Source organism: Astatotilapia calliptera, chromosome 6 (assembly GCF_964374335.1).
Source record: "Astatotilapia calliptera chromosome 6, fAstCal68.1, whole genome shotgun sequence".
NCBI classification, from domain to species: Eukaryota; Metazoa; Chordata; class Actinopteri; order Cichliformes; family Cichlidae; genus Astatotilapia; species Astatotilapia calliptera.
Genome location: NC_137427.1, coordinates 19,646,928 through 19,662,549, shown reverse-complemented (window position 1 = coordinate 19,662,549; position 15,622 = coordinate 19,646,928). Strand labels below are relative to the sequence as shown.

Genomic DNA, 15,622 nt, shown 5'->3' with positions numbered 1-15,622 from the left:
TTTCGTTCCCTAATTGCATCTGGCATCCATCCACCACTCAGTTTGACTTCATTATGAGATGGAGGTATTCTCTCTTCAATGACTTCTACTCAATTACTCCTTCAAGTTCCTCCTTACAGTCACACTAAACTATGCATATTGTAATCACAGACAGCTTTTATATCAGCTTGGATATATTACACCCTATTGTTTGATTCAGTGGCATGGTCATTTAGGCATACTGCAGCTAATTCTTCCTGCCCTGGTATTGTTTCATCACTTACCTCGTGATCTTTTTAAATTCTCATCTCTTTGATTTCTTGTTTTTTTTATATATATTTCTATTTTTAAGTGTTAAATTCATAAGGTGTTCTATTTACTCCCTTGTGATAAAATCATTCACCCTCTGTCTGCACTCATTTGTTTGACTTTGTTCGAAAAGATATCTGGATGCCAAATTGTCTCCACATGAGGTGAGTCAAAACTTTCAAGCTGAGGTAATACAGGATGTTTTTCCCTTGCTAAAACACAACATTTAGCTTTAAGTGTGGTTCAATACAAGGATTTAGATTACTCAGAGGGCATGTTTAGCACAGTTTTACTGTAGTTGCTATGCAACTGTCTAAAATAGCTATACTAACATAACAGAAAATGAGAAATTAGTTAAAGTTTACATTTCTCAGCTGGCAATCATATATATTCTCCAAGTGTCTCATTTTTAGTCATCTTCCCACCCAGGGAAGCAATACACTACAACAAGCATAGAACGAGGTAGAGTCTGCAAGAGGTGCATCTGCATTATAAAGTGTGCTCTTACAGATTCAGCTAACATTTTGCATAGGTTAGAGTTCAGTGGAACTTTTTATGCTGTCCATATTGACCAAAACATTTTTTTTGCTTGTTATATGTGTGCCTCTTACTACTCTTACTGTTCGCCTCACTACCTCACTACTATTTATACAATATTTATATTTATATAAATCATGATACATGCAAAGAGTGGACAGCTGAAGACCTTTTCCTCAGAGAAAATCTAAGAATCAGTTCCTGCCCAAGTTTCAAGTGGGAGTTGAAACCACAAGTTCAGCACAAACACTCTAACCACAAAGCCACTGAACCAATTTAATTAATTAAGCGCCAGTACCAATTTCCACACCAGAGATAAAGTTTCAGTAATTATTACCTGCCAGCATTTATAACTTAATTGAACATTTTTAAAGTGTAATGGGAAGTTCATTTGATTAATACGGAGGCAGAGGAGAAAGAAAGATTTCCACCAGCATAGCATAAGCTAAATTTGAACTCATACTGTTGTAGTTATTTTTGGTATCTCGGTAATGTCTTTGAGTCTAGTCAATTACCTCTGCACCTCTGTGTGGCTCTTTCAAGCCAACTCTGATCTTGCTCTGAAGACTTCTGTTTCAGAAAGCCACACAGATTTATTCAGTAATAGCAGATGCATTATATATTAAAGATTCTCTTTATTCTCCCAGTAAACATTACTCCTTTACCATTTGAAGTGGTTTACTTTATCTAATCTCTGCCCGTGTCTCTTCTCTTCACAGTGTGCTTCAAAACACAATGCAAACTCTATACTGCATTAATATTCAAGTCTATAGTTAAGAGACACGGCTCTGGAATAACTTCTATTCAAATGTACGAACATACTTCAACCTATTCTGTATCAGAGGGCCAAAACTGGGACAGGGCGATCTCTCTCTTGCTGGCTCTCTAACATACTTACCTCTAATGCTCTCTCTCTCTCAAACACACTCTTTTCCTCTCCTCTTTCTCTCTCACTCTCCCTCTCTCTATCACACACACACACACACACACACACACACACACACACACACACACACACACACACACACACACACACACACACACACACACACACACACACACACACACCTAATGCTTTCAGCTTTGAGTTCAATGTACCATAAAAGGAGAACCACTTCAGTAATAACAGTTATTTTAACCACACACACATTATAACAATGCATGCTGGACAAAGAACACACTCCAGTAGGCTCCAAACTACAAAGAAGCTGGCATTGCCAGTAGCCATCAATTGAGAAATGGGCTTCTTTATCTGGGGCAAATGTAGGCACATTTTCCCCCAAAAAACTGTCTGAAAATTACACCATGCAGGCTGCAGAATCTCTGCATTTATTCATTCTGCAGCCACAGCTCCTGCACTGTAATGTGTAGACATTGTGGCCGTTTAAGTAGGCCCCGGGGCAATACCATCGCTGTCAATATTTGTTATCATTATCAACAGTGTGGAATTGTGGTTCACATTTACCAAAAAGGGACAGTAGGTTTCATTAAATCTTTTACTTTGAGTTATTTAACTTAATGTACTCTGTGGGAGAAATCAGTTAGCATAAGACTGTATTAATACATGAAGTTACCTGTGCATCCACTAGTGAAGCATTAGCCAAGCTCTCATTAATGAAGACATGAACCAGCGCAGTGGCACAGAGAGAGGGGATGCCACTGTCATTCACTCGGACCACCAAACGATGTAGACCTCTGTGGCGGCGCTCCAGAGGCTCTGCCAGGGTGATCACTCCATTGGTGTGGCCAATCTCAAACAGTCGGAAGGGATTTCCTCCTACTAGAGAGAAGTGAAGATCAGCATTTGGGCCTGTGTCTGAGTCTATGGCTGTTACAGTTTTGACAATGGTGCGGGCACTGCTAGCAGGCGGTAGGAGGGTGTAGGACTCGTTGGCTGGAGAAGTAATTGCGGGGGCGTTGTCATTTTCGTCCGTCACAAAGAGCGAGACGGTGGCAGTAGCAGTTTTGCGAGGCTCACCTCCATCCACTGCCCGGACACGGAAAGTGTAGGTGGAAAGCTTTTCACGATCAAATGATGCAGAAGAGAAGATGGTTCCAGTGTTGTTCTCAATGGAGAACAACTCTTCATTCTCTTTTTTACCATCTTCTCCCTCTGATTTTTCTCCTGTCATCTTCTCATCAACTCCATCCATCTCTACAAAAAGACTTAGTTCTGCATTCTGACCTTCGTCAGCATCAGTCACAGTGACCATGCCAACTGGACTGTTGGCTAGCAGATTCTCCTTTACATAAAATGTGAAGATTTCCTGAACAAACTTTGGAGCGTTGTCATTGCGATCGGTCACCTGAACAACAACGCTGGCAGAGCCTTGTAAAGACGGGGTGCCTTTGTCCTTTGCAAAAACCCGCAGTTCATATCGCTCTCGCTGCTCACGGTCCAAAACCCCAGTGGCACGAATGTCTCCATTGTCTGCATCTATGTAAAATGGTCCATTAGCAGCAGGGTCGAGTGAGTAGGCAATTTCAGCATTCTTGCCACTGTCTGCATCTGTAGCTACAACAGTGACTACCCTTTCGCCAGGCGAGTTGTTCTCTGCAAAGTGGACCTCCACAACACTCTGGGCAAAGGTTGGAGCATGGTCATTGATATCTACAACTCGCACCATCAATGAGCTGTTACTAGAGAGACTGGGGCTGCCAGAATCTACTGCCACAATTGTTACACTGTACTCTTTTGTGGCCTCGTAGTCCAGCAAGGCAGAAGTGTGTAAGAAGTACTTTTTCTTGTTCCTGTAAAAAAAGAAAAAAGAAAAAAAAGAAACATGAATGCAATAGACATTTTACAGGGAAATGATATACGTCTGATCTCCGGTGGAGACAAATAATGATATTTCTTATTAAACTGCACTGGCACTGAGACACCAGGTGTTGCAGAAAGTTAAGTGGCTATTGTCTTGGTATTTTTATGGGAAATGTTCTATTATCATATCATACAAAATGTCACTTCTTTTGATTTTAGAAAGCCCAAGGTCACATCTTCAAAAGTCTTGTGTTGTCTCTCCAACAGGAAAAAAAGCATAGAGATACGCAGATCACAGTGATTAGAAACAAAAAAAAGACAAGCACCCAATTAAAAAGAAAGGACTAGAGAATACCTTGTTCTTTTTTTTTTGCCTGAAAATTAACATCTGTCGAATAATTTCACTTTTCTTTCAATCAGCTCTAATATTTGCTACTTTAATAATCATTGGATTTAAAAACATCTTCCAAGGTGACTGCAATAATCTGTGAAGGGACACTAACACTGGAGAAACTGTGATTGTGACATTTTAATTAAAACCATGTATCGATGTGGTGAAGACCTCTTATCGTTACCACTTTGACAAATTTCTTTAGTCGACAATAGCCTTACATTCAATAAAACCACTAACCTCATTGTACAGGTGTCTGGTACTAACAATAATATCCTAAGAGGCTTTGTCTTTTTTTTCTCACTCCTGCCATTCAATGCCTTAAGGGAACATTCTTATAACTGACTGAAGTGCACTGACATCTGTAGTCATCACTGCTGGAATAATATTATTTAAAAGTGCAAAGCCCTTGACTATAATGAATATTTGTGCCTTAAGTTTACAGATTGTAAGATAGCTTCCCTACTTTGTAACGTTAGTGAATGAGTGACACTACTTGAACTAAGCTCAAGTGAAATTGGCATAGAAAAACACTTGAATTCTCTGTGAAAAACAGAGATCTAGATGGAAACAGTTTGCTGGATGTGTTGTTATCAGTGTTAGAATAAGCAGGTGTATATACATTTTCATATGCTGTATATTTCTGAATCATGATAACAGTTCACACGGTTCAAGGTTTGTATGGTATGTATGGTGAGGAGATACCAGTGAGTGAGCCAAGAAGTAGCTTCACATTAGTGTACAGTTTATGGAAAATGGGGGTTGACAAATTACAAAAGAAGAAGAAAAGCATCTTACTAAGCTAATAGGCTCCTTCTAGAACAACTTTTATTCACCATTCATCACTGATTCTACAAGTGTGCGAAACGCTAATGGGGGGGATTAAATATTGTTATTAAAAAATATATATTCCCACATTTGATGTTTTGATAACAATGGTAGAGAGTCAGGTCTTTGTATATGATTCAAAATCTCCCATAGGTGTTGTGCTGGGTTGAGATGGGGTTACTACAAAGACCATATGATTAATATCATTTTTATACTCATAAACCATTTAGTGACCCCTTGTGCCCTATGGATTAAGGCCATCAGTACAGAAATATTTCATCAAGCAATAAAGGTGAGCACTCAGGACACCTTTGTATTGATTTTTGGAGACCCTTGCCTTTAAGGGAACAAACTGTTCCAGGAACTTGACCTCCATAGCATGACAGAGCCCACAGAATCTCTCCGTATAAGGATCAAGGGTTCAAGTTTCCCTCTGATTGTTCACACATCTGTGTTCTTTGATAACTGAATTAATCACTGTACATAAGTGTTAATAAATAGCTATAAATTACCTGTGTTTGATGGAATTTTAAAGTTGTATTGTTTGATGTATATGACCCTTTTTTTTAATAAACAATGACCTCGCTGTTGTTTTTCAACTCTGTCATTTTGATTCAGGTGCTTAATGATACATAGACACATGTTATTTTACTAATATTCTGCCTGTTTGCTAATGTTTTGTCCCCCGCTCAAGTGAAGTTGTGTATCATATTGAACTTTTATTTGAAATGCCTCATTACTTCATAATTACCAAAGATAACTTACTGTGTTGTGCTCCTTAAAAAATTTCCACCGTGCTTTGGCAAGGAATTATTATTAGGATAGAGGTTCATTATCTGACAGTGTGTGCCCAAGTAACTTATTATCTAGTCTTTGATTCAGTGTTGTTCAGCAAATGCTTAATGATAAACACTTATCCTGGCATGTTTACTTTTAACTTTTCAGGATTTTGTGTAAGTTATCACTGTTAACTGTTTTGGTTCATCTTACCTGTCAAAGGCGTCATCTGCAGGTAAGGGTGGGAGCACTGTTTCCCCAGCTGGCTTGAGTGTGAATGGGACATCTCCTACTACTGTGCAAGTCACAGCTCCATTCTCTCCCTGGTCCCGGTCTGACACCTGGACCAGAGCTACTGGTGTGTCCACCAAGACATTCTCTGGCACTAAAGAGGCTCCGTCTCGTACAGGGATCCGGCCAATTTTTCGGATCTCTACAACAGGAACGTTGTCATTTTCATCCCGAACAGCCAAAACTACCGTGGTTCGATCAGTGCGGGGTGGCTGGCCGCGGTCCCTGGCCATTACTGTGAACCTCAGTTGTGCCACTTCTTCTCTATCAATCCTGTGGAGAACACTCAGCCATCCAGTTGCTTCATCCAGCCTTAGGAGTCGCCTGACAGACTCAGTTGCAGCTCCAAAGACGTACTCCACTTGCCCATTGACTCCAATATCACGGTCTGACGCTCTAACCTGGAGGACAGGTGTACCTGGAGGGGCATTTTCTGCCATTTCTGCTTCATATGTAGACCTCTCAAATTGTGGGCTGTTGTCATTCACGTCAGAGATAGAAACACGAAGCAGAGCTTGGGAGGAACGTGGTGGGTTCCCTCCATCTCGAACCCTCAGGACAAGCTCATATGAATCTTTTTGCTCACGGTCTAAGGTGCCTTTCACAATGAGCTGTGGCTGTTTTTCACCATCTGGTATATCTGCCACTTGCAGTTCAAACACACTGCTTCTAGCTCCTCCCCCATTATCTCCACTTCTACCCCTCCGGTCCCCAAGCCCATCTACTCTAGTAATGGGGTTTCCTCCTGCTGTGCGTCTTGATGAAGTTGACCCAGCCCCACCGTCCTGAATGAGCTCATAACGGTCAATGCCGTTTCGCCCAAAATCTCTGTCTGTGGCAGTGGGAAGCAGGTAAAGGGTTCCAATGGGCCGATTCTCTTCAACTGAGAGCTGCAGCACGGGTGAGGGGAAGGAAGGTGTATTGTCATTGATGTCTGTGATGACAACACGGCCTTCAAACAGGTCTACCCAGCTCTGCAGTGGCCCGATCACTGACACTTCAAAGTCCAAGAAACACTCATTTTCATCAAATATCATCTGGCACTGGGGGAGTTTCTCTCTGTCGATGCGCCGTGGGCCGGTTGTCAGCTCACCTGTCACATTGTCAATCTTGAAGTACTCTGAGCCGCTCTCCAGGGCAAAGGTGACATCCCCACTGCCTGTACCTGCTGTGAGGCCAAGGTCTGCGGCTACGTTGCCAATCTTGACGTCAGGTGGACCCTCCTCCGCCACCCGGTACCGGAGAGCTGAGTCGGCACCCGGTAGCTGAGTCAGCAGCTGCAGCACTAAGACCACGAGGCTGAGAACCTGCGCCGCGGAGGAGTGCACTGCACCAAGCCTCTGCATGGCTCTTTCTCTCGCTTCTCTCCTTCCCGCTGTCTGCCTCGTAGCTGCGGCTCGTCTCTTCTTTATTTATGTTCTGGTGTACCTCACGGCGTGGGTGTTTGGTTTATCCTTTCTTACCCTTTCTCTACCACTCTCTGTGGACTGCTGCCTGAGGTCCGGAGAAAAGCTTTCTGACTGTAGTTCACTTCAGTGGCACAGGCTCCTTTCTTCTGTTCTCCTCCTATACTCAGTGATTTTTATTTTCAAACTTCTATAGCAGCAGTGCTCTTATCTTGCTGGGCTGTTTAAGCCTCAGAGATATAAAAAAATCCATCCTGCTGCGAAAAATAAAACTAATTTATCAGAATTGGATTAATCCACTTCCTCACTTCTTTCTCTTCCCTCCGTAAACCGGAGAGCTATCCGGACAAGGGCGCTTATCAGTTCATAATGCTATTTGTAACTTCTTTTTATTCCAGTCACATTTGGGACAGAGGCTTTTCTCGCGTTTTTCACAGTTAGAAACTGCAATGCAGCACCACTAGAGGAAAGAAAGAGAGAGAGAGAGAGAGGGAGAGGGAGAAAGAGAAAACAGCCTCTCAGCTCTCCGGATGGTCAAAATTTACTCGAATCTCAGAAAAAGAATGAAAATCTGTTTGAAACAAGTCTCTGGGATCCTGCTAGACGGGATCTTTTCTTACCTTCAGATCCAGCTGCGTTTTCCTCTTTTTCCCGCAGTGGAGCAACGTGCCAAGCAGTCGGATTCCTTCACGCAAGTTATCTGGAGAGAGGAGTGTTTTGCAAGCCGACTTTCTGATCATGTATTTTCTCATAAAATAGAAAAACCAGAGCCACTCTTTGTGGACTAAAAGGGGGGTATCCCGAGTGCAGCATCAATTTAGCATAATCCTGTGCAGCCCGTGTTCGGGATGGATGTCTCGGTGATGGACCGAGTGTAGATGCGTCTTTTTCCAAGAGTCCCGCATTCTCTCTCACTCCTCCACACGCGCCTCCTCCTCTGGTTTTTTTTCCCTCTCACCTGCACTGCTCGGGACTGCTGCTGCTGCCTCCGGTCTCCAGCAATGCTGCAGTCTCTCTCGCTCTCTCTCTCTCTCTCTCTCTCTCTCTCTCTGCCTCTCTCTCTCTCTCTCTCTCTGTCTCTCTCTCTTCGCTACTGCAACATTTTCCCCCATTCGCGTAACTCGATCGCTGAGCTGTAACGGGAGAGGCAGCAGAGGCGGTGTTGGGTCGCTGTGTGTGTATGTCGGTTACTGGGGACAGACCTCACCCCCCTTCCTGTCATATAGGAAGATTAAATGGCTTGGTGTCTGGGCTGCTGACAGCTCCTGGTGGGGAAATATCTTTATTCACGTATTCATACAAAGGACAAGAGAGACGGATAGAAAAGAGAGTGATCTGGCTGTAATACAAGTCAGCCCAGCGCTCAGTCATATTTCTGCTGGTGCAGCTCTTTTGCAGAGGCAAGTGTAGAGGGCTTCATTCATTCTTTTCTGAAAGAGGCAGAAATTGACACAGCCTTTGCGCTCTCACGTAATGGGAAATTGTTGTAATATTTACAATCCTGTGACGGGTATAGTTGCACGGCATGCGTAAACTGTAACCTATAGTATACCTTCCACAAGGCAACACTGCAACCAATGCTCTATTGTAAATAAATGCAGAAATAAATTCCACGGATGAATTAAAAGTGGTAAGCATGCTATCTACCACTTTTTCTGATTTTATTTTCTTTTCTTTTAACGTTCAGAGGTGTTTCGGTTGTTTCTTGGCTTTCACTGCCTCTTACATAGTCTACTCACACACGTGCGCACACTGGTGTGGAGTTGTTGTCTCTCAGCGGAGGGACCTGCTCGGTGAGAAGCGCAATGCAGCATCGGTCCGCTGCTTACTGAACACTACCGGGATTTCCACGTTGCTGCTCTACTACATCACCTTTGCATTTCTAATTTCCAAGCTAGTCAGGCCGTTTGTTATAGAGCCACTAGCACCGTTTGTCTCCCGGCCTGAAAGCAGGGAGTTCCCCATAACACATAACATTATTGACGGAGTGAGCCCTGTGCACCAGCCATTAGTGAACAGTTTATTGCTGACGGAGAGTAAACAAAGACTGACAAACTGCCTAGACGGGTGACATGTTGCCGTTTCTACCCTCTCTCCCACCCCCACTCCCCTTTCTCCCCCCCTCCCAGCTGCACCAGGAGCTGTGGGTGTGTAAAGCGCTTATGGGCCAATGTGCTTAACATTCAGAGGCACCGACACTCGCCCGCTTCAAGCGCACTCACGCCCTCTATTGTCTGCCCCACGTGCGCGTTTGTTTCCCTCGAAATGAATCCTGGAATTCGCCTCGTGTTTTGTGCGCGCGGGCATGAGCGCGCACATTCATTTCTGGGAAGAAACGAGAGAAAGAAAGAAACGGGCAATTAGAAAATGAAGTGCACGTGCGCGCCTGCTTGTGTGTATTGTTTGGCTCCTCCGGTCAGGTTAGTTCATTTTTGCTTCAGCTGATTTAAGAAATTTTGGTCTCATTTGACCTAATAAAAAATCATCTAATAAAAATATGCTGACCCGAACATGCTGTTATATCCAACCCATTAAGATATAATTGAGCACGAATCCTCTTTCATCAGCAAATGAACTGCACTTTCAATTTGCATATTGAATGAAAAGTGACCCGTGGTGTGCGTGCGTGTGTGTGTGTGTGGTCTAGTTAAACACAGAATGTCTTTTTTGTCTCTGCGCTGACAAGCTTTTTAGCCTAAAGGCTTAATCTGCTGTTTGTGCCACCGCAGCAGCAGTCAACAGTCTTTACATCATATTGTAATAACTACACAGAGAAATAAGGAAATAAGGGAAATAAGGGAAAAACCATTCCACAGCATTGATCATAAAAAGTTATTCATGTTAAGTATCATGAATCATGTTTGCTCGATGTCATCCAGGCAAATGATAATTGTTCCAGCACCATCCCTTTTAAGAGAATGCGACCTTATAATCAATTTCATTCAAATTTATGTATATGTGATGTTACATTGACATCATGGAGCTTTAACTACAGACATTCAGTCAATCAGAAACTTTCAAGGTGCATTATATCTAAAGCCATTATATGCCATTTCTTTGACATTTGTATTTTCCCCTCTCCGTCTATTCATTTTTTCTACTCAAACTGCATCATAAATGAGATTTGTTAATTGTTTATTGATTGCTGCCTCTGTTATGTTTTGGTAGAAGCACAAAGACGAACACCAGTTGCCAACTATCTGTGACACATTAGGTTGTTTGAGCATATATTTATACCCCAGTGTTCCCATCCAGAACTGCAGCAAAAAAAGGCTGAGTGACTACAAAACTCATCACGCTAACCTCAGTGGTCATAAAGCCCTTTAAAACCTGAATCATCTTCACAGACCACCTACTTGACATCCTGCAGTCCACCTCCTACACAGAACACAAGCTGCAAGCCCAAGAATACATTTATTGATTCTTCCTGGTGGTGGACTTCAGCTCAGCGTTTGCGATTTGATCCATTATCTGGTTCACACGAATCTCTCCTAAATCACAATGCCTGCTTCCACCTGTTAAAGGATCGGCAGCTTCCTGGTAGGGGAGCGCAAATGAAGCTGCAGAATATTCCATCACTCCTTAGATGTGTGTACTTTCTGTTGCTCTTCTCCAGTTAAACACATCAGAATCTTTTTAATCCTTTTCAAACTTCTTGGGTTTGTATGTAATGCAAGCGTTAGATGAGTTTGCATAATGTTAAGGTGAACAGCTCTGGCAACCTTAACAAAATGGAATGATTTGTTCAATAAAAAAACATGAAAAAAAGCATTACAGGTGAAGAATGTTAGAAGAGGAATGCAGAAAATCAAGAAAAATATCAACAGTTGAAAAAAGAAAAAGTCATAATCAGTTCTAATAACTGCAACCACAACTTTAATTGCTTCCCTTAAGATTGTGCCTCACCACATCTTAGCATTCACCTTAGAAACAAGCAGGGAAGAAATCCTCTTCTTTGTTAACTCGGTTTTCAGAATTTCTCAACATACATAATATTTTTGTCATTCATGGTTCTTAATAATTCAAATCACTGTCACTTCGCCCACACCGATCCAATTACCCTACAAACATATATATCCTTATACAGTGAAACTGATATCTGTTTGTACATTTGACTGTGCCAATATCTAATTCTCCACAGCATGTGAAAAGCAGAGATACAGAGGAGGCAGGAGGCTGACTCTGTCCTTCACTGTGTACAATACCATAACACAGGACATTGAGGAGCTTGTGCACTCTTTTTTATGATGTGCTGGAGAGGGAGCATCAAGATTGGCAAAGCTAAATAGCTCAATAAGCCAGTCAAGAAAGCAAGCTGTGTTGTAGGATGAGCCCATATTGTCTAGAGGTAGTCAGTGAGAGTGGGATGAGTACAAGGACTGACTCAATCTTGCATGACCTTCATCCTCTTTATCATGGTGAAAGAGCCAATAAACCAAGCACCATCAGCACTGATGTGGGACTTTAGCCTCTGTCACCATTCTCTGACTTCTACCATGGATCAGCCCTCATGGCTTTGTGTGGACAGTATACTTTGCTGTTATGTTGTGTATGTATAATGTTTAATTTTTATACACCTGGTATTTAATGTGTAGAAGACATTTAATAAAGGAACAAAGAGCACAGGTGTCCTTCAATATGAAATTACAACTCAGTTCACACACCCATGTGTGCATTAGACTATTTCTAGAATAAAAGGTTTCTGTTTGTTAATATGTTGTCATAGTTACAAATCTCTGGATGCAAGGAATATTACAGTTCAGTTCACATGCCCACGTGTGCATTGGATGATGTCTAGAATAAAATGTTTCTGTTTGTTAATATGTTATCACAGTTACAAATCTCTAGATACAAGGGATATGCTTTATTAAACTGGACTCTGGAATAACTTAATCACATTTGAAAACACTGGTACTGGTGGGCTATATTAGATGAAATGCCAATTAGTAGCTTTTGTTAGCAAGGTCTGGTAATCAACGGTTTGATGTCTTTTCAAAGCAGCTTGAAACAGCTGCAGTAACAGACCTCTAAAGAGGCCCAATCATTCACATTCTAACTATGAGAGTGTCAGTCAAAGAACTATTTTAATATTGAATAAGTCCAGGGTAAGGAGTCTGACAAAGAAGAACAGCAATTACAAGGTGAAATGATCTAACGGTGATGATCTAACTCCACATTTTGCAAATGTTCCTAAAACTTGCAGTTATAATTCCAACAAATGCATATTTGTCCTATTTTAACTCTTTGTAAAATAATTTCAGTGACAAGCATCTATCTGAATTTTATGCTGGTTTGTGTACTTGCTTCCCAGAGCTGTGAACTATAAATCATGTTCTACATGCTGGGAACTACTAATGTTCTAATAAACTAATAAAGCTCCTAGAAATAAAACCCCTGCTGCTGTCTGTTCGTCCTTTACTCTCTGTCTCAGTCAGTGTTATGTGAGAAACTTGTGATCAAACTAAAAACATGCAGTAATTTCATGTCTAATTTACAGTGATCTTGTGTGTCACCTGAAAAGTGACTCTTTCTCATTGAAAGGTTGAAAACCACTTAAGAATAGAATCCCAGTGATCTATACTGCATTATTTTTTTTCTTTTACATCAGCATTTAAGAGCTAGCTTCCGCATAATGTCAGCTTTTGTACTGAATCATACCATATGTTGACCACTATCTGCACTATGATATCATGTTTTATTCAACATTATTTCTAATATATGAATCAATTGAATTTTCACTTCTGATTCAGCTTTGATGGTACTGACCTCTAGGTAGCTCAGCATCTCTGGGCTTCTCCTTATATGCAGCTGTATCTCTGTTATTATTCCTATGCCCCTGCTAGTGCTGTGTACACAGGCATACTTGGCTCCAAAGTTCAAATTCCCCTGGGTTGTTTGTATTATCCCCAGGGTACTTTCTTTATTTTCCATTTTTATAGTTGGTAGTCATAGATGTTTTTGAACAGCTGTTTACACCTAGTGCATATAATTTATTGCAGACATTAAATGCAGCATGTAGTCTGCTTTAAGTTCTGTGCTGAGTGTGAATAGGAAAACAGAGAGAGACGTGGCAGTGTGTTTGGGGTAGCTGGTCTTCTCCACTAGGATGATAACAAGCACTCAAACAATATTGGAAAGAAAGGTTTAGGAGTTGTGACTGTGAGAAGCATTTGCCACAATTTTAATTTTAATGTTTTAAGGCTTCCCAGCTAAGGTGCCAGTGCTAAATTAGCTTCTTCATAGAGTTGGACTTGCTAGATGCAGTGCTAAACCTGAGTCAGCAAATTCAATGAAATTGCTATGAACTCTCAACTGATTCTGAAGGAACCAACCTTAATCACCTGTAAAAGACAGTCAGAAGTTGGCATTACTAATAGGTGAGTGATCTGGTTTTCTTGTCTACTAGCAAATGTCATATTATATAAAAACATATTCAATAAAATATATATAAAAATCTACCTTTTTAGGTATGTCCCTCATAATTTGTGGTTCTGGAGGTAGATCAGGTACTCTACTGATTGGACAGTTAGTGGTTCAATCCCTGGCTCTTCCAGCCTGCATACCAAAGTATCCTTGGGCAAGATATTGAAGCTGCTACTGATGCATTCATCAGCATGTGAATGTGAGATGGAAAGCACTTAGATGTAGAAAATGTGCTTGTGTGAATGAGTGAACGAGGCATGTAGCACAAAACGCTTTGAGAGCTCAAGTAGAATAGAAAAGTGCAATATAAGTCCATTTACCAGAATCAGGATCACAGTGAGATGACACAAAGAAGAAGTGACACGATCGAGTCGTGTACTTACACCATGGGTAGATCAAAGGTCAGTCCTCCATATTGTTCTAATATTTTCTGATTCGGTTTAGAGTGTGAGTCTAACCAATGCAATATTTCCTTTATTTTAACATCTACATTTATCCTTGACTTTTATAGTTCATTACATTCCACTTCTAGCATCTTCTTTTCTGAGAAAACACTAATGTTAGGACTGATTTCCAACCCGGGTTACTAAAAATAAAATACAAAAGTGATAAACATATTAAAACCATTAAATATTAAGCAACATTTCTGCATTTATTTTTTATGTTTACCAACAGAATAATATGTATCCTGCCATGATGTTGTGCGACCCTTTTGCTCCAATTTTAACCGTGTTAGCGTATTATTTTTAACAAAATGATTATAAATGCTTTGTGTAGCTCACAAGGATTCAGTCTGTTGCGTTTGTTATAGCTTAAGTTATGACATAAATTGTGTATTTGAACAAAGATTTGAAAATAAATACCGAAATTACTGAAAAAGAAACAAAACAATCTGCGACTACTGAAATGTTGGGAAAGGTTGATTTCATAAAACTGAATGAGTGCATGAGGGCAATCTTTAAATGGCAAATAGTAGTAACAATAGTGGCAACAGGCATGCACACAACTACAATAGGTTGTCTGTCTCTCTGTCTTAGCCCTGTGACAGACAGGCGAACAGGGTGTACCTCGCCTTTTGCCAGTTGGCAGCTGGGATAGACTCATGATACAACTGGGATTTGAGACATTTAACAGTTTCAAATATTTAAAGTAGAATCCAGGTACAGTAGAGCAGACAAAAAACCCAGCTCTTTGTTGAAATATGTACTGTCCATCTCTTGGGTTGCTATATTGCTCTTTTTAATGACATCTGGACTCTACACTACAAGCGTTTGACTGCATGTGACAGTGGAAATTACAGTGTGTAAATGAAAAACTAGTTGCGTGAGTGACTGTTCTGCAGTGAGTGACTGTTCTGACACCCGGGATGGCAAAATTCGCTAAGCCGCTTAGTGTTATTTCTTTTTTTTTTATGATTAGAAAAGATCAGTGTACATAACATTCAGGGAGCAAAGCCCTGCTGATTGTCACAAAATGACAAAATGGAACTGGTGGAAGGTTACACTAATTCTACAATAACCCAATGGCAGGTCAAAATCAAGCTTACATGTCAGTGGTTTTGTTCTGGAGTACCTATTCAGCAAAGGAAGCATCAATCTGTAACACTCATGTATCATAACTGTACGCGTAGGTGTGTGGCAGGCAGACCCAAAAACGTAGAACTGAACTAAAATTCATAGCTTTAATGCTGGAAAAGGCAACAAAAAACACGAGGAAAAGGGCCAACTAAAGAGTCACAAAACATAAAATAAACTGACTCACTGACAGGAAGGAAAACAGACAGACAGAACCACTACCTACAATGAAGCAAAACACGACAGAGCACAGACGGGAACGCAGTCGTGTCCAAATTCATTTTTCGCTACTCGGGTTAAACGTAATATATAAGTCACTTAGACAACCTAAAAATGTTATTGTTGG

General features: G+C 41.1%; 1 protein-coding gene across 1 annotated transcript in view; it reads right to left on the bottom strand.

Annotated features, from left to right (window-relative positions):
* pcdh7a (protocadherin 7a) overlaps positions 1 to 9,373 on the bottom strand; it is a 41,483-nt gene extending 32,110 nt beyond the window's left edge. Inside the window, exons 1-3 of the mRNA XM_026170852.2 lie at positions 7,900 to 9,373; positions 5,796 to 7,739; positions 2,400 to 3,576 (exon numbers count right to left, since the gene is read on the bottom strand). Of these exons, the coding sequence (XP_026026637.2) occupies positions 2,400 to 3,576; positions 5,796 to 7,219 (2,601 nt within the window). The 5' untranslated portion in view covers positions 7,220 to 7,739; positions 7,900 to 9,373. The remainder of the gene's footprint in view (positions 1 to 2,399; positions 3,577 to 5,795; positions 7,740 to 7,899) is intronic.
* Between the last annotated feature and the right edge of the window lie 6,249 nt (positions 9,374 to 15,622).